Source organism: Oryzias latipes, chromosome 2 (assembly GCF_053564925.1).
Source record: "Oryzias latipes strain Hd-rR chromosome 2, Olatipes_Hd-rR_3.1".
Lineage (NCBI taxonomy): Eukaryota > Metazoa > Chordata > Actinopteri > Beloniformes > Adrianichthyidae > Oryzias > Oryzias latipes.
In genome coordinates this window covers 15,383,718-15,405,525 of record NC_136238.1, presented here as the reverse complement: position 1 = coordinate 15,405,525, position 21,808 = coordinate 15,383,718, and the positions used below count along the sequence as shown (strand labels likewise).

Sequence of the window (21,808 nt, the reverse complement as noted above, 5' to 3'; positions counted from 1 at the left end):
TTATTAAGTTATGAAGTGTTCTAATTTTTTTGTTTTGACCAGAATTTGAAGTCTTAAAAATACCAGAAATAGTTACTGAGGGTCAAAGTGAAATGTGTGCTGTACACATCTGTATACTTTAATTTGTTTACAGTATGTATGAATAATTTATACACAAGAACACTCAAAAAATGATTCAAGCCCCGCTTTCATGTAACACAATTAAATTCTGTTTGTTTTATTTAAATATTTTTATTTTAAAATAATGTATCTACATTTAATTGACCTAACACAAAATGTATTAAAAGTTTCACCTAAAACTCCAGTAATCCAATATGAATGAGTTCAAGTAAGGGGCATGCTGTGCGCATGTTGAATGCTGTTTTCCTGTTTTTCTCTATTTATTCTTTTAATAGTGTCTTCTGCCGTTTCACGGCTACAATCTTTTACCTATTTTAACCATTCAACTTTTAAAATGTTCAGCTCTTTCGTCTAATGCCTGCTATGACTTTTGGTCCTTCAAATCCTTCGACTTTTCGAAGAGAGAAAACTTTTGTTCGTGTTTTTCCAGGTAAAAAACGTACTGTGGCTTGGAATCATTTCAACTTGGCTTCTCCCAAATAAGACGATACACGACGAACCTCATTTATAGAAAAAATAATTCTATGTATTTATACTGGCGGCTTTAAGTTGCCACAAAAGTGTTATCTCGGTGGATCAGTCAGTGGGAGTAGCATGCAGAGGTTCTAAGGTCAAGACTGGCTAAAGACTGGTCTCAGATGGCTTTTTTTTTTTGATAAAATTGAGTTCGACTAACTCAATTATATTTCATTACATGGAAGAATTTTCTTTGAGGTGGAGCTACTCATATTTATTGGATGGAAATTCTGCCCACTATTAAATTGAGTTCATGCAATGAGTTGTTTTTTTGAGTGAATGGTGCTCTATCCAGGTCTATAAAAGAAATATTCTCTGTGGGACAAACATCTTCTTGTGTGTATCTTATCTGCTGTTACCTACTGTTGGATGAATGGTAAAATATTCAGTTCTTGAGATTGTAAATCTGTCTCCAGAGGAGTCTGTGCCTCACCAGCCATCAACCTCACTGCACGTCGCTGCCCCCAACCCCCGCGGTCATAGAAGGGTTGGACTTTTTTTTTTGCTGGGCCTGGCGGTTTTTCAGATTACTTTTTTGCTGGAAAACTGTGACACAATCTGGCAACACTGGTTGGAATCATCATAATAATACAAACGAATGCATCCTATTGAGTAAAAAAAGAATACATTTCCATGATATACATGTAATATTGCTATGTTACTCAATTCCTAAACAATTCTTTATCAACATAGAATAATCATGAAAACTTGAGAATAATTTTGAAAATTTTTAGAATAATCTTTAAGACTTAAGAAAAATCTTTTTTTTGAAGACTATATATTTTGATGTTTCATGTCAAAGTCAAAAGGTTTTCAAGGACACTACAGGGAGTTGAACCCCGTCCAGCTGAAGCCAGAGTACCATCTACCAGAGCCTTTTGCTTTTTTGACTGAACATGGAAGGCAAAGCAAAACCTGTAGTCCAACCAGCATGCGACTTCAAATGATCAAATTGGATCACTTGCATTAATTATTAATGCATTAACTTTAAAAGCTATCACACATGACGGGTTTTTGTGTCACATGCTTGTTGAAATACAGTAAAAGAAACCAAACATTTTGTAGAATTGTGAATATTTACAAGGAAAGGTGAACTTTTAAAATTAAAAGAAAACCCAAGAATTTACAAAGTGTTGGGGGGAACCAGAGTCCCTGGAGAAAACCCCCTAAAGTTTTTTTTTTTTTTTTTTTAAGTGAAAGTTTAACAGAAAATAATAAAAGACAACATAAGAATTTACAAAGTGTGGGGGGGAACCAGAGTCCCTGGAGAAAACCCCCTAAAGTTTTTTTTTTTTTTTTTTTAAGTGAAAGTTTAACAGAAAATAATAAAAGACAACATAAGAATTTACAAAGTGTGGGGGGGAACCAGAGTCCCTGGAGAAAACCCCCCAAAGTTTTTTTTATGTTTTTTGTTTTTTTAAGTGAAAGTTTTACAGAAAACAATAAAAGACAACATGAGAATTTACAAAGTGTGGGGGGGAACCAGAGTCCCTGGTGAAAACCCCTAACGTTTTTTTTTTGTTTGTTTGTTTTTTTAAGATAAAGCTTTACAGAAAATGATTCAAGAAAATCTAAAGAATTTACAAAATGTATGTGTCTGATATTTCAAGAATGGAATAATTACACAAAACAATAAAATAAATAAAAATGTATGAATTTACAAAGTATGTGTTGGGGAGAACCCCAAATTTTTATTTTCTCAAAAAAAAACATTTTACAGAATAGAATAAATAAAAGTTATGAATCTATAGACTTAAACTAACTTTTTTTGTTTGGTTGCTTAGTTGTTTCTTTTATTAGACAAAAAGACCCTTAAGTCACTTCCAGAATCCCTATTAAACTAAAGTGCTACAAGACAACCCAAACATTGCAGACCTAAAGTATAGATCTTTTTTAATCCAAACAAACATGTCCTTTAGGTAACGAATGAAGGACCCTCCTAAAATATATCAGATTACAGTAGCTTCTTCTACAATATCTTCTAATCCCCTGTGATCATTTGGTTCACCCAATTTAGAAAATCACTCTCACTAAAATCATCAAGAAAAGAAGTTATCCAGTCTGGTTGTTCCTCTGGGAGTAATGTCTTGATGGTAGTCCAAATGTTATTTAAAAATACTTGACTCCCTCGTCCGGTTAAATGGACTCCATCAGGTAGATAGATGTTCTCTTCAGCTGGAACCAAATTTTCATGTTCAACCACCACATCAAACAGCTCAGTATACCCCTTGATCATTTTATTGACAGAGGTCCGGAGTTTATTCATTCGAGCAGGATTTCCAAATAACCAATATCCTCTTGGGATGATGAGGGATAAAGCTATTTTCATTTGAGGATACTTTTCTTTTAGAACCCTCAGGTCTTCTGCCATCTGACTTGCAATCACCGTTGGAGGAATTGTTCCCAATTCCTCCCCTTCAGCATGAATGACCAAAACTTCAGGGGGACCACTTTCCTTAGAGATTGTTTGATGGACTGCTTGAACAATGTCCTTCCAGCCCAAGTGTTTACTTCCAATCCACTTAACATTGGAGTTGGAATGGAGGCTTTTTCCAAAGTTATTATCATCTGCAAGCCTTGCTCTTGAAATGTAATGTGAGCCAACAATCCAGACATCAGGCGCTCCTATTAAATGATGAGTTTTGGTTGTTGGTGAGCTGTCCCATGTAATGCTAGATGTGTCCTCTTCCATCTCCTCAGGTTGGATCACAGTGTCTGGTGAACTGGCAAAAGGATTTTCAAAATTCAGTTCATCCTCAGAGTCTTGAGCCAGATTTAGGCAGACACTTTCATAGATGAGTCTAGTTTTTTTGACTGAGGATGGGGGTTCCTCTGAACTTCTTTTTCTCTTCAGTAAAGGCTTTTTGTTGTTAGGCCAGTGTTCATCCTCAGGTGCTGACTGTGCATTTTCAGTGATGTTTTTCTGACAAATCTCTCTTTTTATCTTTGGTGCAGGCAGGTCGCCCTCTGAGTCCATTTCTGAAATGTGTTTCCTTTTCAGAAGACACTTTATTTCCAGCAGTTTAGAAGAAGAAACTGCTTTTGTGTGAAGAAGTTCCAGAAGGAAACATTTTTCTGGTTTGTTTTCTTTCATGCAATCCATTGTAGTTGAAATTTGATGAAAGGTAAAAACTGTCTGCTCTGTAAAGAAATCCTCCGTTTCTTGAAAACGTAAAGGTTTCAAAAGTGAACAAAACACCAGACTAAACACTGACTACTGACTCCTATATCTGGATTTTGGTATGATTATGTCATCTGTGGTCACACCATTAGCTCTTTTATATTGACATCATAAGATATTATGCTATATCATGCTGATTATATCAATATGATATCATCATGATATCATAGATATAATCAGAATGACATCCCTTTATGACATCACTTTATGACATCACTTTATGACATCACAGTGTCCATTTTTAAAAAAACATACAAAATACATGTTCTTATGCAAACATACTAAAAAAGAAGAAAAACGAAAACAAAACAAAAAAATACATAAATATATATATATATATATATATATATATATATATATATATATATATATATATACATACATATATATATATAAATATATACTGTATATAGAAGAGTAAAAATCTTTAAAATAAACAAAAGGTTGTTTTTTCTCAGTGAGGTCTGGTTTACCCCCACAATTTCTAAATTCTTCACCCATGTAAACCTAAAAAAAATAAATAAACATTAAAGCCACGAACGGCATTGTATGAGCCGCAGGCGCCACCTGCCTGGCTGGATTGAAATGTGACTTTTTAGGTTAAACATCCTCAGGAAGTCATATTTTCCTTGTCTTGTTGCCTCTTGCGTGAGTGTAAACGTGGCAACTCCTTTAATATTTTATTGAAGTAGAGTTTGTATGAATTTATGAACCCATTCTTAATTGTTTGTGAGCCACCAATATTAAATGTTTTGACACATTTGGCAAGAATCCGTCTTTGAGTCAAACCTTTCAAAATGAAGTGCCAGAACTTTAGTGAACTACAAGATGAATGCATGAATATTGTGTTTGTGATGGGTTTACAGTGTAAGGACAGAGTGAATTCTGTTGTTTCTGCCACAGTCATGAGCATGTACAATACTTTTTTTTTAACATTATAATTGAAAAAAACAGTGATTGACCTGAGAATCAGCTTTTTCTGTTGCAGCCACAGTTTTATGAATCAAGTGAATCTTGTTTGGATTCTTTTTATTTTGATGCAAACATGAACATTCTTGATGTCAAGCTATTTTGTCTGTGCTTGAAGGGGACAGCATCCTCTGGAGACTTTGAAGGAGCCCACAGGAACCCTGTCACACACAGTTACATCCACAAATGACACAACCAGGCTGAAAGTCTGCTTTGTAATAACGTCGTTTATGAGGGGAAACCTCATTGCTGTCCCCCGTGTTACTGAGAAGAACACAAGAAGAGTGTTCTATCCATGTCTATAAAATAAATATTCTCTGTAGGACAAATATGTTTTTTGTGTGTATCTTATCTGCTGTTACCTGCTGTTGGATGAATGGTGAAATATTCATTTCTTGAAATACTAAATCTGTCTCCAGAGGAGTCAGTGCCTCACCAGCCATCAACCTCACCAGACGTCACTGCAAATAGGATATAGACAAAATTAAAATTTGGTCAAAAACCTCATTTGTCCAAAAGAGTTGCACTACAATGAGACAAAATATGACCCCCCAAAAAACTGCAGCAAACATTACTTTTAGTTACCTTAGGTGAGCAAAAGCATTTCTAACAAAATGGGAGGAAAAAAAATTGCCACAAAGCTGGAAATGCTACATCCCATCAGTCAAGGCCAGTCTTTGTTATCTGTATTCTGAACCTATAACAAAATGCTTTTGCTCACAGGCTACACACAAACCCAGATAGCTGCTGCTCAGTCTAAACATATACGAGAGTAGAATCTCGTCGCACAGGAGGGTCTTTTTTTCCATTCTTAAATTTAGGATAAACTGGTTCACAGTCATGGTGTTGTGTGTCGTCGTCATTCTGGGTCCTCTTTGGATCCACGGTGTGGTTCAAGCCTGCAGCGGAGAGGAGTTACCTAAAGAGGTGGTGGTGTCCTGCTTCAGGGAACGGGTTCTGGAGAGTCTGGGGCTGGAGAAACCCCCCCAGACAAAACCGCGAGGCCTTCGTGGAAGCGGGGCAAACAGTGGGGCAAACTGGGAGACCTGGCACATGATCACGAGGGGTCCTGGGTCGAAGCGAGGACTGTTGGATCAGAATCAGCCAGTTCCAGAGGAGGAGACATCTGAAATGATTTTGCTGCCAATTTCAGGTGAGAATCATCAGTTATCATCTTTATAAATTAGATTTGAGCATTTTCATAAAAAGAAACACTTAAAAAAATCCTAAAATAAAAAAATAAAAAGTAGTGATTTGGTAAAAAATGTAAATTATGTAGAAAAAAAATGAAGCAGATTCCTCCTGTTCCACAGCTGACTCAGTAACAAATGTTAAATTAGGAAAAATAATGAAAATATATTTTTTTTATGATTTTCAAAAGTTTTACCTGCTAAGCCTTACTTGGCCACTAGAGGTCAGGCAAGAATACAACCAGAGATGAAACACCCATTTCAAAGAAACAAAATCATGGTTTGGGTGTTTTTAACATGTTCTTGTGGCATTTTTCGGACTTACAGTATATTAGAACAATTATACTTAAAATTTGCTTTGCAAGTTTTTTATTTTTTTGTTTTCAAATTGTTGTGAAACAGGAGAAAAATGCAGTTTAAAAAAAAAGTGTATCTGTGATAGAAAATACTTTGGGCCACAAGCTCCCTGCTTGAGAGTGAGTAAACAGAGAGCTCTCAGCAACATTGAAGGGAAGGGGGGCCGGGGTTTCTCCGTGGAAACACTCCCGTCCACAAGTCAAACTACTGCCGCTCTGCAGAAACTATGTCCTAGGCTAGAAAACAACAGGGGTTTCTGGATTTAAAGGACTTCTTGGAACGCCTTTAAACTAGTTTAAAAAATTGTCAGAGCTGGTTCTTAGGGAAAAAGTCAACATGAGAGGACCTATCAGGGCTCCAGACTAACTTTTTTCACTAGGAGCACTGTGGCCCCTAACTGAAAATTTTAGGGGCACAACCAGCAAATTTAGGGGCGCATACCGTAAATCAACATGCTAACCAAATCTACTAATTTCCACTGTATTACTAATAAATACTTTAATAATAGATGCAGAAATTACAATGTGCTGTTTCAAATGCAGTGTCACATTTTATTCTGGACTTTTGAAGATGCAACAACAGACTGACAGCACCATCGCTGTCATGACAGTACAAATAGTAAAGAAAACAGATGGAAATTTATCTTGGTGACACCAAATAGGTGCAGCCAAGATGCACAATAAGCGTGTTTGAGATCACCCAGGTGAACTCAACGCTGCGCAGATCACCTGGTGTGTGACATATATTTTTGTTTTTGCTCCAACATCAACTGTCAATCATCACAAAAATATCGCGAGAAAGGGGTGAGAGCAAGGGGCAAACCTACCCGGACACAGCTGGAAACTGAAGTGATTGAAAGCTGCCCTACAGACTACAAAACAATGCATTATGGGACATGTGTCCTGATGGTTTTTGTAGTTGAGTGATTAATTAAAATAATTTAAAATACCAATTCATTAAAAAAAAGGCTACATACATTACACAACATTAAAATTATCATAAAATATATAATAACACAGATCATACTAAGGGGGAGAAGAATTTTAAAACTAAATTGAATGTTAAGGACAACTCCAACTTCCTGCTGTCCCTCAGTCTTGCTGCAGATTCGCCTTCATCTCACAGCCCCCCCGCCTGGTCTCCCCAACGATCCAGGCGAGCTGCCGGTTCATCTCAAACACGTCTATCGTTGCATTTTCCCCACGTATTTTCAGTGTGTCTAAAACTAATGTTTTTGCTCGAGCGTGTTTAAAGTTCAAGCCCCATTAGCTGTCACGCATGTAGGTGTGGGACATTTATTCTCCTCAGCTGACCCAACTCCCGCGGGAGCGGCGTGCTGCCGTAACAGCCGTGCATAAACCGTTTGATGCGCCGCCGTAACCGTGAACAAAACCCAAACCTTCCTCCGGGTCTGTGTGACCCAGAGAAAAGTTCAGCAAGGACTGCGTGTATGTAGAAAATTACGAGCGAATTAATACGTTCTAAAGGAAAGTAGGGAACTCCTTCATGTGGTCTGGGGAGGGAGGGGGCTGTCAGGTTTCCTGCTTTCAAGCCCTGTCATTGTCACGCCCCCAAGAGCCAAATACCCCACTGTGATTGGTAGGTCAGCTATGCGCACGGCAATAAAAAAGTGTCATTCATTAAAACTGGCGGGCAGCAGTAACATTAAACTTTCATATTAAGGCGGGGGCCGCTAAATATCATCTTGGAGACCGCAAATAGGTACACTGGTACACTAGCCGCAGGTCGGAAGAACAAATCAATAGTTCGCTTGCTCATAGCTCAGACGCACATATCAGGTTGTGATGATATTTGTCTCCGTTTCCTTCCCACAGATGTTTACGCGCGCTCGATTATCTCTAGGCCCCTCCCCCTCCACGCATTTTAGCCACTTACAGTGGCTTTCCCTATTCTTCTCACACGCAGTGGCCGCCTCACTGACGAGCATCACGCAAGTGTTTGCTCGGGTTTCATGAGTATGTGCGCGAGTGTGTGTGTGCGCTCGCGTCTCATTTCATTGATCATTGACGTGTCCCTTCCACGTCTAATGTATAAAAAAATACGTAGGGAGGAGGAGGCAAATTTACTGGTCGCACATGTGCGACTGGATGTAAAATTCAGTCGCACACTCAAATTTTGGTCGCAAAATGCGACCATTTGGTCGCAGTCTGGAGCCCTGCCTATATTTAGGAATCATAGTAAATTGTAGGTATGGATTTTTTTCTTTGAACCTTAAATCATATCTTTAAGTTGTATTTTTTATGCAGAAAAACAGTTTTTTCTTTTGTTGTAAGCTTAGTTTTTTTTTCAAACTAGTTGTTTTTCTGCGTTTTGCAGATTCCTCCTGTTCCACAGTTGACTTAGTCACAAGAGAAAGCGGCACTTGGCTCACGTTTCCCTTCCAGCCTTCATCCACGATCCTGAGCAGCGTGGTCACGTCTGCCCGTTTCTGGTTCTTCATGGGCGAGGGATCATCCACAAACTCATCCGCAACGCTCTTCCTCCTCACGTCAGCCCAGCAGCTCCGCCAAGCAGCGGGAGCTCCGTCCAGGCCCGGCTCAGATGGATGGACCACCTACTTCCTGGATCAGGAGATGCTGGTTTCTGTGTCGGAGGGTCCGTTCTGGCTCCGGGTCCTCTGCACAGGCTGTCGGTGTGACGCGAGTGAGCCGGAAAACTCGCCCTTCCTGCACGTTCACGTTCACCGTGGAGGTCACGCGCGTTCGCCCCGCGAAGCAGCGGTCACTGTCCCCTGGTCGCCGTCCGCCATCTACCGCCTTCAACGGCCGTCTCAGGAGAGGCCGGCGGACGGCGACTGCCAGCGGGGAGGGGTGGAGATCAGCTTCGAGGAGCTGGGCTGGGACAACTGGATCGTCCATCCCAAGACCGTGACCTTCTACTACTGTCACGGGAACTGCTCGGCGGCGGACCGGACCACCGCGATGCTGGGGATGTCTCAATGTTGTGCTCCCGTCCACGGATCGATGAGGTCGCTAAAGGTCACCACCACCTCTGACGGAGGCTACTCCTTCAAATTGGAGACCCTGCCCAACATTATACCCGAGGAGTGCGCGTGTATTTGAACACATTTAAAATAACGACACCAATGCTTAAAGTCCCACTACAATCAGCTTTTGATCTTGTTTTCAAAGCGTTTCCAGTACTCTTTTGACCTTTGACCTCTCGTTTTCTAGGCCGGTTTCTGCAGAGCGGTAGTGATTGTGGGCGGGACCGTCGGCATACATCACACATTAAAAAGCTGATTTTTTCTAAATGGATCCTGGTCTTCGGTTCTGCTGAACTTTGTTGGTTTTTCGATATTTTTAAAGTTTTTCCAGTCGGCACACGCTCACTTTGATAAATCAAAAGTGGGTTCCAAAGTCATTTCTGATTAAGAGAAGCACTAAACGTGATGGAATAATTCAATCATTTTTAGCATTTCAGTGGAAAAATTGTCAAATTCAAATAAAATAAAAATAAAAATCAGAACCTACGAGACAAAAAACCATGGCTTTATACTTTTAAAAATAAATGTGGTATGGACTGAAGTGATGGGAGGAATTGAGATAAAATTGTGGCAAAAAAAATGATCAAAGTTGTCATCTTTGACATGTCCAAAGCTTAGTTACCAACTTTTCTAATCAATGATCAACAGTCTCAAGGTTGACAGCATATTACCCGTTTAGAAAGTTGATTTAAATGTAATCAGATTACTCTTGAATCATTTTACTTCAAACGTTGTGAAAATTGTAATATAAAGTTGGAAAGAGATGCCCATAATTTGGACATTACAATGTAAAAGTCAGATTTTTAATTTATTTGTTTTTACTAGTTCAGTTTTCCACTTTTAATATTCTTTTGCTTAAGCTTTTGATGGTTTGGATTAATGTTAAATCAAAAAGGTAATGCTTTTTATTCTTAATTTTTTTATTAAACATTTTATTGTTTAGTCAATCATTTGCTGCTAACACTAGTTAAGAAAAACTAGAAGCAAATTCACTTTAAAAGCCAAGTAAATATGGTTCTTGGGTTAAAAACTAATTATTGCACACAAGAAAAAGATTAGTAAATAAAATAAAAAGCTGAACAACGTGCAAAATCCCAAAATAAAATTAAATTCGAGGAGGTAACCCTTGTGCTATCCTAGGCACTTTCACATTGGGAGTTGGGTCATCTAGACCCACTAGACTGAACCTTTTTTCTTCAAAGATTTGTGATCTTCACTGGTGTCCATGAAATCTTTCCACCTTTATCCACCTTTGTCATGGTAGGGAGAACACGTCAATGCGAGGGTGGGGTCATCTAAGATAGCACAAGGGTTAAATACAAATTTAATGACAAACTGCCTTCTGCAATCTAACTTCAACCCTTTGTCCACTAGAGGGCACTGCTGTCATATTAAGGTTGTGGCAAACACACCCAGCTTATTTCAAATATTTATTTACTCTGAAGACAAAAAAAATAAACTACAAAACTTGCAGGAGAAAGGAAAAAATATACAAACAAATAAGTACCGTATTTAAAAATGGAATGTCGTACCTTGCACTAAAGTGTAAAACTGGAAGTGAGGTGATCAGAAAGCCCCCTCCCAGCATTGTAGAGCCCCAAACCAATGACAAAAAATGTCGCATTTTCACGATAAAGCCACCGCCAGCAGCCGTCAGGATAATAGAAGGAAAAATGTTGGAAAAAAGTCAATCAGGAGTTTCTCCATTCACTTTCTCACATTCTGTCAAGGATGGAAAATGTCTCAGAAAAATACAAAAATAAGTAACATGAACCACGAGAAAAGCGAGAATAAACAACAATATTCTTAATGTGCGTTTTAATCTTAGCATGACTTAACTTAAACAAGAAGGATGTAGAAACAGCATGCTTTAAGCTGAAACGGCTGAGAAAGTGATACGTTTTTCACCAGTAAAAAAGGTGAAACTTGAGCTTTGGTCAAAGGCGAAAAAAAAAAAAGCTGATTGCACAAAAATGAAAAACTAAAATGTTTAAAGAATTTTGTCAATGAAAAATTCAAGCATCGCCCAGGTAAATATGGTTTGGCCGACTTGAGTAAATGTGGTTTGGAAATGGAAAAAGGTTTTGGAACCGGCGTGAATTCTTGCCAATAAATCACTGTTTCAAAACAAAAGCATCCTAAAAAAAAAAAAAAAAAAGTCTGACCCTTTAAACATAACCAACCTCAATGAAACATTCAGCTGGAAAACAAAAACCAAAAAAAGTACAGATAACCATAAACCTTAGAGAAGTCCAGCATGGAGACGGATCACTGCGAAGGCAGGAAAGGAACCATCCAGGTTGAGATGAGAGGAGGATTGGAACGGAAGGCTGGCAAGCGCAAAGTCCGGGATGAGTGGTGGAAGTGTCATGACACTGTCTGTCAGCACTTCGGACCACCAATACTGAAAGGCACAGTTCCCTCAGCCATGCTTTGGTCTCCCTCAGTGGTCTGACTGCATTCCTGTATGTGCTTCCCCGTGTGTTCAAGGCCGGTAGGAGCGGGCGGGCAGAAGCCGAGGTCGGACGTACGTTCAGGCATGTATTCCTGGACAAAAACAAAAAACAGGAGCTCAGGATGGAAAACATGTCTTCTCTAAGTTTGTGTCGCTCTTGGCAACGGGCCTTCATGTGGCCACTTCCAATGAGAAGTCTACATAAACCCACCTAAACCAGAGTTTCGTACTCAAAAACTCACGTTCACATGCAGCTACGCACATTTTTGAAGCTCATTTTTGGGAGCAAGGATTAAAACGCGTAGCCATTAAACCTGCAGTGAAGTTAAACCTCTGAGTCAGATTTGCAGTTTTGTGTCAGGTTGGAATGATGACATTGTCATCAGAATAATTAATAATTTATACTTTAACCCACAGTGGGGAAATTGTTCTCCGCATTTGACCCATCCCCTGGGGGAGCGGTGAGATACAGCTGGCTGGGGAGAGCGGGGATCGAACCGCCAACCCTGCGGTTATTAGACAAACTGCTCTACCACCTGAGCCTCTTGCCGCCTAGTCATGAAAGAAAACACCTGGAGCAAAATTTGCCGTATTTGAACCAAGTCTTGACCAACTGTGGGTGGCGGACATGCGTCTGTAAACGGTAAACATACCAAAAAGTGTTGAAGATCCCGTGTTCGTCAGATACCTGGTGTGTCCACAGATCAATACTTGAGATGTCAAACACGTTTTTGACTCGCGCAACTCTGACCGTTTACGCAACCAACGTTCATCACCTGATTCTGACAGAATTTCTCCACTTAAGAATCCTCTGGAATTATGTCAATTGCATAAGCGGTTGAAGAGTTACGGTAGTTGAAAAATGGAGCTAAAGCTCAAAGGGTTAACCAAACATTTAAATTCCATGTTTGCTTAAGATCTTAGACCAATCCTGACGCAAGGACTGCTGTGAAAATCCCCAACATTTAGCACCAAGAACCTGATTCGGTTTAGCAGCAGGTGAGTAAAGCAAACAAAAAGGGTGGTGGACCTTCAAGACCAGGATTGAGCAACCCCAATGTAGAATGAAAAACCTTTTGAAGCTACTTCAAAAAGGAAAAAGCAGGTCTAACCCTTTAACACCACTGGAGCTTTGGCTCCACGCTTTCGACTTCCGCAACTCTTCAACCGTTTACCCAATTAACAGAATTCCAGCAGATTCTGCAGCAGAGAAAGAGCAGCTCTGCGCATAATTGGTGCAAAGCTGATATGTAAAGGCACTGTTCTCCGCATCACAACCATCCAATTCAAATTTATCGCTTTGCGGTTGAAGAGTTACAGAAGTTCAAATATCACGACTATTCAGGTGTGGCTGGTGACATCTCTGGGGTTACAACAGTTGTTTAGATTAATGTTGCCAAGTTGGACAGATGTCAAACTTGTCTTTTCAAATATGTCAGCTCAAGCACCCTAGGTAAAGTTGTTGTATAACTGGACTGGCGTTTCTTTGGTGTTACTCAGAGCCAACCTCGTTGGAACAGACGTGTGGGACAGGCGTGTACCTTTCTCACTGGCCTCTCCCTGCTTCTCCTGGGCGAAGTTAAGGCGGTTCTGCTCAGCAGCTGTCTGCACAGCTGTATTGACCTCCGGGCTGCTGCTGCGTGAAGGGCTTCCTTCATCTGCCTGGTATGCAAGGTCCAGGTGCTGCTGCGCCATCTTCAGATGCCTCCTCAAACGCTCAAGCTCCCTGGACGAGGGGCCCTCATCCCCAAAGCTCTCACGCCCAGAGTCCCCGATCGGCAAGTCTCTCAGTTCCTTGATCTTCTCCTTCTTCATGGTGGCGTGGTATCCTGGCGGAGCGGTGGGTATGGAGCGGGATGAGGGCAGACGGGAAGTGCGCGCGTTGAGTGCGGCCCGTCGGCGGAAGGTGTCGCGTATGCCGCCGATGCCCAAGTGGAGGATTTCCAAGATGGTGAGGAGGAGGCAGAGGAACGAGACAGCGTACATCACCAGCAGGAAGATGGTCTTCTCGGTGGGCCTGGACACGAAGCAGTCCACGGTGTGCGGGCACGGCGAGCGAGTGCACACGTACGAGGGAATCACCTCAAAGCCGTACAGGATGTACTGTCCGCAAAGGAAGGCGATCTCGAAGCCAGAGCGCCACAGCAGCTGGCAGATGTAGACTTTCATGAGTCCGTCACGGAGAATCCGCCGTCGACCGTCGTGCTTCTTCACAGAACCTTTATTCAAAACAGAACCATTTACAAGCTACCCTGTAGGAACAGTACATGCTGCTAGGTTTCTGCTACACACCATTTGTATCAGCTTTCTCCGGCTTTTCTAGTTCGATCACATCAAGGATCATGGGGTCCTCCTCGCCGTTGTCCTCCATCTCTTCGTAGTCTCGCGCTGCCCCTCGCTTCACCACCGGCATCCTCTTCTTGTTCTGAAATTGCTGGTAGTCGCCATCGCCCATACGTGCGATCTTGTGGATGGCAAATCCCAGGTACATGATGGTCGGGGTGCTGATCATGATCACCTGCAGACAAAGTGTTAAAGACTTCACCCAAACACATCGGCGCCAATACTCAAGAAACAATCATGTTTGAGAGAATCACCTGGAAGATCCAGTATCGCACGTGCGAGAGCGGCGCAAAGGCATCGTAGCAAACATTCTCGCAACCTGGCTGGGCTGTGTTGCAGACGAATTTACTTTGCTCGTCATAGTAGATGGTTTCACCGCCAACGGCTGTCAGCACGATGCGGAAGATGATGAGCACCGTCAGCCAGATCTTCCCCACAAAGGTGGAGTGGTTGGAGATCTCGTCCAGCAAGCGGGTTAGGAAGCTCCAACTCATGTTGCCGAGGTGACTGGAGCGCTAAATAGGGCTTAAATTTAGGGAGAAATAAAAATATAAATACAGACATTTAAACAATTATTTCTACATTTCTAGGCAAGGTTGTACTTGGGACGTAGAAAACACTCTTGACTGGTCACATCTACTTGTGGACTACTAGCTTAATGAAAGTCTTCCATTTCCTTGTCTAAGCCAACATCTGGCCCTAAACTGTACGCCTGGACAGCTCTAAATGTTGCTCACCGTTGTCGTTGCACCTCTAATGTCCAGTTGTAGGTGTGAGGGCTGTAAGCTAGCAGGAGAGCGTGTAAACAGAGCGTCAGGTAAAGCGTGGGGTTAGTATGGACCAAAGGTCCCGCCTGCAACTGAGGCAAATTTTTACTAAACTCCTGCTGAAACTACATCCTAGAAACTTAATTTTGGAACAAAACAAAAACAAAAAACAGGGGGGGGGGGGCAAATAAAAGACCAAGAGGAAGGTTTTTAGGATTGCTCAAAACATGATTGGAGTGGGACTTAAATCCCTCTTTAATCAACTATTAAGCCAGATTTTGGATTTTAAAAAAGCTCTTGGACAAAAAGTAAGACACCATAAAAGGATTCATTTCAAAATAAGGCGAAACATGGCACGATTTATAGCAAAATGAATCTGAATCCATTTAAGATGCACATTTGGCCCCAACTTTTAGGGCTTTTTATAAGCCTGCAGCTCAACTGCAATACTCCTAATTGGCCTAATAAATTTCCAACAGGATCAAACTACCAGGTTTACACACCAGAGTTATCCACTAAAATGTTTTTTAAGAACGACTAAAAGTTTCATTTTTGAAGAAAAGAAAAAAAACATATGTATGCATATATGTATATAGATAGAGTCGTTGATAGAAATCCACAGGGCACAGAAAGGAGCCATTTTGGTAAACCCACATTCTAACAGCGCCCTGGAATGCCAATCCTGAGCGGCTTAATCGGAAATCAAAGCGGCGGCTGGCGAGTCAGAGCGAACTGCAAGAAGTACACTCCAATTAGTCAGGAAATTCGTTTCCCCTCACCTTAGAGCCTGACACGATCCCACAAATCCATTTCTGAACACAGTAACACACGTGAACCTTTATTACATCCTTTTTTTTATTTAAACATTTTCAAAACAAAAGGTTTGAATTACAGAAAAGTGTTCAAAAAGTTATCAGAAACCAACACAAAGTTCATGAGTCATTTCAACTGACTTTTGCCTTCAGAAGCATCTGCAGACTTGTCTTGTCAGGTCACAAGTCCGCTCAGGTATTAACTCACCAGGTTAGTCATCGTAGTCCAAACCTTAAGAGTGTGATCCCACGAGATTTGACAGGAAATGAGACAAGTTTCAAAGAAAGTGACCCTGACTTTCAGGTAAATCCTGATTTATTTATTCTTTTTATTATTATTTTTTTCCTCTCCTCTCAGTTGTGGGAACGTCCACAATGTTTGACTTAAACTGAGGAGGCGGCGACCCTGAGATGCACGTCGGGAGACAGAAACAAGTCCAGCTGCAGGAGGCAACATCTGTTTCAGGTCCGACTATTTACACAAACACATATGTAAGTGTTGCTCCACGTGCGTCTGGAGGTAGCAACCAGGATTGCTTGGTGCAAAACCTTTTTTATTTTTTTGTTTTTAAATAATCCAGATGAGTGATGCCCCAACGATCTGCCAACATACCTTTCCTCTGCTGGCACCATCAGCTCGTTAAGTCAAGTTTCTTGCAGCTAATAACATTTAAATGCTAGCAATGCTATTTAAACGTTTGCACACACAAAAAGAAACTTCTCTGGGGTGCAGACCTTTTAGTGACCTGTTTTGAATTTATTTATTTATTTTTAAATTGACAGTTTAGCGTAGACAGACAAACATCTCACCTCTGTGTTTTAAACCAACATACCAGGACACGTTAGTCACCCAAAAAGAATCGGATGCAGCTCGGAAATTTCCTAAACTCCCCCACAAACATTTCTTGGAGAAACCACAACAAGAACGAAAAAACAAAAACAAAAAAACTTTTACTTTGAAAAACACTCAAAAGTTCTTTGTCAGTTATTTGGATTTGGAGTTTTAGCTATATTTTGAAAAAAATAAAGCTTTCCAGAACACCAAAATAAAAGCCCCAATAATAACTCACCAGAACAATATTGTCCCAACAATAAATGATTCCTGGGGTAAATATTTGCAACCTACTACAAAAATAAATGCCTTTTATTTCACCAAAATAAAAGCTCGTTTGTTAATGTTGGCTTAATGACTTTTCTGCTTCAGGAGTCACTCTGGGCTTCAGGAGGAGTGTGCAGGGGGAGAGGAGGAGGTGGAGAGGTTTCTTGGGCAAAAGCCTCTGGACAAAGCAGACATTCCTTCCTAACCAAAACCAGAAAGCTGAAATTTTTTAGGGTTCATGGAGCAGACACAGGGGCAACTGCAAACAAATGCCATCATGTGCAGCAGCAGCAGGCACGAGGTTCAACTCAAAGAACCAATAAATAAAAGAATATACTTTGAAGACTTATGAGGAAAAGGAAGACTAGGAAGTTTAAGAAGGAATATACAGGCAGTAGTTTTTTTTGTATGCTGACTCAGACAAAAATGTTTGGGGAAATGTGGCATTCGTGGAGGAAAACAAAAGTACAGCGAAATTTTGGTTGGGACAAAAAAAATAGTTTAAACAACTTCAAGGTTTAAATTCAAAAAGGGCTTTAGTCACTCATTTCTTTAAAAGTTTAAGGGAAAAAAGAAGTAAAATACATTTTTTAATTGCAAATACATGTATTTTTTCCTTTAAAAAAATAGTTTTAAATACTTATTAACTCTTTAAATAAATAAAACGTTGTTATAAGGTGTCTTTTTATTACATTTTTTCCCAAATATGATGAAAATTAAGGACTCACCACTCTCCGCACGCGCCGCTCCGACAGTCGCCTCGCGGACACTCACTCACACGCCACAAAGCCTCGCGTATAAACTTTCTTTTTAGTGGCCGACCACCTAAATTAGCGTCACTTTATGTTTATAAGTGCGGTCAAGATAAGTTCCACGCGCTCACCGTCCGCGCGCGGCGTCTCGCTTTTGAGCTTAATTGCTTCACCAGGTTTTTCTAATTAGCGCGCGCGCTCATCTGCAGCCGTAACTATTAGCCATCCCAGCCCGGGTTGACCCCATGTGACGGGGTCCCAAAGAAGTGGACAAAAGAGGGATCTTTGATTTCTGTCGTCTCCCTCTCCTCTCTTCCTTTTTTTCCTTCCTCCTCCTCTTCCTTCTCCTCCTAACTCAGCCCCATTCATACAGAGGAGGCCTCTTGTATGAAACCTGAGACGCCGACTACCGTTCTACCTTCACAACAAAGAAGACAGAGATTGTGTTTTTTATAAGGGGGGCAAGTGAAGTGGTCCCATGCAGGAGCCTGGGGGACACACCATATAATAAGAAAAAAGCAAAATATTGTTTGGAAGGTGGTTAACTTAAAAAAAAACATGCAAAAAAACATACAAACTTCTGGTCTCTTATGATTACAGACTCTGAATGTAAAATAATTATCCAGCCCTCATATCTTCATTTCCTGAATTCCTATCACCTTAGAAGTGGAAAGTTGAAATTACCTGACGATTTCAAAAGTTGACAAAATTCCTGAAGGCTAAATGATGCCTTAAACAACTCCACACAGTGTTTACTTTCAGTGGCAAAGTTGTAGAAAATCTTTTTTTTTACATTCAAAATATGTTATTTTAAAACGCCTTTTCAAAGACATACCTGTACCACATGGTCTAAATGGAGCACCTTTGTAACTGTAGCATGCCTTTGCTTAGTTTTTATACGCAAGGGTTAATTGCTAAAGAAGTGTGCATTAACACTTTTTAACGCACGCCTTGGAAGCCTGAACCTAGGTTTCTTCTGCGAAGTGCAGACTTCATGGTATAACCCGCTTATACCATGGTCATTTACAAAAGAAATAAATATTAACCCGTTTTTAGTCCTTAATTTTTGTTTTTTTCCCAATTTGGATCGCTTTTTTCACAAAAACCAGACTATTTGTTACGTGGTGCGGCACTTTGTCACGTTACCATGACAAGGCGCCAGTGTAGTCAAAATTCGGCGATATAAAGCAATATATATATATATATATATATATACACGCTGAATGTCCCGATGGGTTGAATAAAGCATCAGTTCAGAGAGAAATTGCTCCTCTTACCGCTTGTTTTTGTCCAGATGATGAAGCTAAAGGTTGTTTTAAAGAAGCCGGCGCAGTGATACAAAACATACGAGATAGGTGACTGGAACTTCTTTTTGGGGCGTGCGGTAATCACTTTTTAACGCACACCTAGCAGCCAATCAGAATCGAGTATTCACCCGGACCATGGTATAAAAAATAATATTAAAGACCCACTCCGATGAAAAATTATTTTTTTGGTGTTTTTAATGTGTCCCTGTCGCATTTTTTTTCAAGCACAAATATAAATTAATTTAGCTAAAAATTGAATTTCTGACTATTTCTTTATTCACATCAAATCAGGAGCTGAAAAAAAATGCAGTGTGAAAATGATTGTATTTGTGATGTAGAAAATATCCTCCTCCCTGCTCTGCTCCATTCTGATGCATCCACTTGTAGACAACTAGTACGACTTTGTTTTCCTCGTCCGACATAGCAGTTGACTGAAAACTGTACGGCTGGATAGCTACAATTTTTTTCCCGCCATTTTCTACTGCACAGGTAATGTTGGGTAATGTTCCCGTCACCATTGCAAGAGCATTGGTGACGGGAAGTGTGGGCGGGCTTACGCTGAGCCAACACTCCTCAAAGGTGAGTCTTTAAAAACTAACAGTTTTTCAGCAAAAGCTGCAACTTTTTTGCTGCTAGAACATCAATTACTGTCTCAGTTTTTCACTGTCGAAATAGAGGTTCAGTAAAAGAAATACAACCGAGAAGTCAGACTATCAAATAGAATTTCGGGCTATGAAGTGAATAGACTTTTGAAGTTACATAACATACACTCTTTTTCCAGATTGTGTCCAATATTTAGTATTTATTTTACCAGGGCTTGCAATTTTAAAGAACATTTTCTGATTTGTGGTGCCTTGTTGCTGTATTTCTTTGGTAAGAAAATCTGACAAAATAATTCGTTGTGTTCATCTGTCGTCAGTCAAGCTCAAAGCAGTTGGGAGCCTTTAAGACCATTTGGCTCAATCAACCCCTGAAACAATAGACAGAGCTAAATACCTGCTTTCATTGGGAAAAAAAAGGTCCAAAAATATACAGTTAATTGCCTTCATAGTAGATATACAAGTCGAACCAGCCTTGCAATAAATCCTACTTTTATGAAGGTTGTAATGTTCACTTTTGGATTTATGATTCAAGTTTATAGTGACTGTGGAGGCTGAAGTGTTGCTTGCCGTGTGTAAAACATTACACACAGTGAGGGCTGTGTCTAATCGCTGGTCTGCCCTGCAACATTAATGGCTTGGACAAAATATCCCCAAACTGCAGCTCTCCTAATTGCCCAAAGAGATGAATAAAAGACTGAACTTCGTAACCTTCCACAGTTCACTGCAGGACTTGAGAATTGAAAAGCCCTTTCTCAGATGGTGTGTGGAGCGTGTGTTCATCGCGCAGATATTTAAGACTTGCATAAGAGCTTGTATAAAGGTTCAAAATTGGCAAAGTACTCACTGGGATACCATGACCTGAAAATATTTTGGCTGTCGTTATCGTGATTATCATACATTTTGTTGTTGCCATGACAATTGATATTTTGACTCAAATGGTGGGTCTCTGGGAAGATGATAGGTCCATTGCTTCAGGGACAGTGTTGTTATTTTTTCGACTAGTGACTATTCATCTGTTTATGCAAATAACGTAATTCCAGACGATTCTGACACTGAAAAGCAGATTTACGCCATTATGCAACACATTACATTACAATTGGTGGAAAGCAGGTATGCAAAGTCGCTTTTATCTGCATCAGCAATGGTCGAACACTTTCAGTTATTTTGGTGTTGCCGGCAACATCTCCAGTGTTAAAGGGTTAAAGTGTTAAAGCAAGCACAGCAACAAATGCTGACTGTAGCACAACAACTAATGGTTCTGCTACCATAGCAACCAATGCTCAAGCTACCATAGCAACCAATGCCTATGCTACCATAGCAACCAATGCCTATGCTACCAAAGCAATCAATGCTTGTGCAACCATAGCCACCAATTCTTTTGCTACCATAGCAACCAATTCTTTTGCTACTATAGCAACCAATGCTTATGCTACCTCAGCAACCAATCCTTATGCTACAATAGCAACCAATGCTTTTGCTACCATAGCAACCAATGCTTTTACTACCTCAGCAACCAATCCTTATGCTACAACCAATGCTTTTGCTACCATAGCAACCAATGCTTATGCTACCTCAGCAACCAATCCTTATGCGAGTATAGCGATCAATGCCTATGCTACCATATCAACCAATGCTTATGCTCGCAGCTACCAATGCTTATGCTACCATAGCAACCATTGCTATAGCATGCCAGCTTTATTCTTATCATTGAACTCATTGTGTATTGGGCAATAAGCCTGTAAAATTTTAATTGTGGTCGTAATGGATATTTTTCTGCAAGTCTGACTTCCTTGGAAGGTTGCAATGGTAACACCAATGGAGGGAATATAAGAGCTTACAAAAATTCTGTCTGAATTCAAAAATTAGGACGTAGAAAACACAATTTTAATGAAAACTTTCTATTCTCAAGAAAAGAGTTAGCAAAAGTTAAATGGTGACTTGGCAAATTTTTGTCAGTAGAAGTTGACAGCACAACTGTTTTGGTGATACATTACAACAGACAATATTTTGACGTATTGACTATAGAAAAAAATTGCGAAACTCTGTGTACTTTGTATGATTTAGAGCTTGTGTAATTTTTTTTTTTTTTTGCAATAAATTCAAATCTGGTACTTTTGGTGAAAGGGCGGAATCATCGAACATTTTTATATTTCTTTCTTTTTACGTGTTTGCAAAATGTGTCAAATTTCATTAGCTTTCAATTACATCCAGGGGGGAAAATCAGTTTCAAACTATCTGTGATGTGATGGACATGCTTTTTAACCCTTTAACACTGGAGATGACGCCAGTAACACACGTTCTTTGGACTGCCGGAACGTTTCAACCATAGAC

At 40.2% G+C, this 21,808-nt stretch overlaps 2 protein-coding genes across 2 annotated transcripts; one reads left to right on the top strand and one right to left on the bottom strand.

Moving 5' to 3' along the window:
- Window positions 1-5,485: 5,485 nt before the first annotated feature.
- On the top strand, window positions 5,486-9,611 carry inha (inhibin subunit alpha). The gene is made up of 2 exons (XM_020708414.3): window positions 5,486-5,939; window positions 8,671-9,611. The coding sequence occupies exons 1-2, from the start codon at window positions 5,627-5,629 to the stop codon at window positions 9,414-9,416; spliced, it is 1,059 nt and encodes a 352-aa protein (XP_020564073.1). The 5' UTR covers window positions 5,486-5,626; the 3' UTR covers window positions 9,417-9,611.
- Window positions 9,612-10,757: 1,146 nt separating this feature from the next.
- Window positions 10,758-17,928, bottom strand: LOC101157676 (gap junction gamma-1 protein). The gene is made up of 5 exons (XM_078933411.1): window positions 17,545-17,928; window positions 14,393-14,663; window positions 14,088-14,313; window positions 13,337-14,014; window positions 10,758-11,887 (listed from the first exon to the last, which is right to left on the bottom strand). The coding sequence occupies exons 2-5, from the start codon at window positions 14,630-14,632 to the stop codon at window positions 11,874-11,876; spliced, it is 1,158 nt and encodes a 385-aa protein (XP_078789537.1). The 5' UTR covers window positions 14,633-14,663; window positions 17,545-17,928; the 3' UTR covers window positions 10,758-11,873.
- Between the last annotated feature and the right edge of the window lie 3,880 nt (window positions 17,929-21,808).

Excerpts from the sequence above, each read along its gene's own strand:
- inha (XM_020708414.3), top strand. The coding sequence starts at position 5,627 with ATGGTGTTGTGTGTCGTCGTCATTCTGGGTCCTCTTTGGATCCACGGT. Across the intron at positions 5,940-8,670 it reads GATTTTGCTGCCAATTTCAG|ATTCCTCCTGTTCCACAGTT; the intron begins GTGAGAATCATC and ends TGCGTTTTGCAG.
- LOC101157676 (XM_078933411.1), bottom strand. The coding sequence starts at position 14,632 with ATGAGTTGGAGCTTCCTAACCCGCTTGCTGGACGAGATCTCCAACCAC. Across the intron at positions 14,314-14,392 it reads TGCGATACTGGATCTTCCAG|GTGATCATGATCAGCACCCC; the intron begins GTGATTCTCTCA and ends CTTTGTCTGCAG. Across the intron at positions 14,015-14,087 it reads GGAGAAAGCTGATACAAATG|GTTCTGTGAAGAAGCACGAC; the intron begins GTGTGTAGCAGA and ends TTTTGAATAAAG.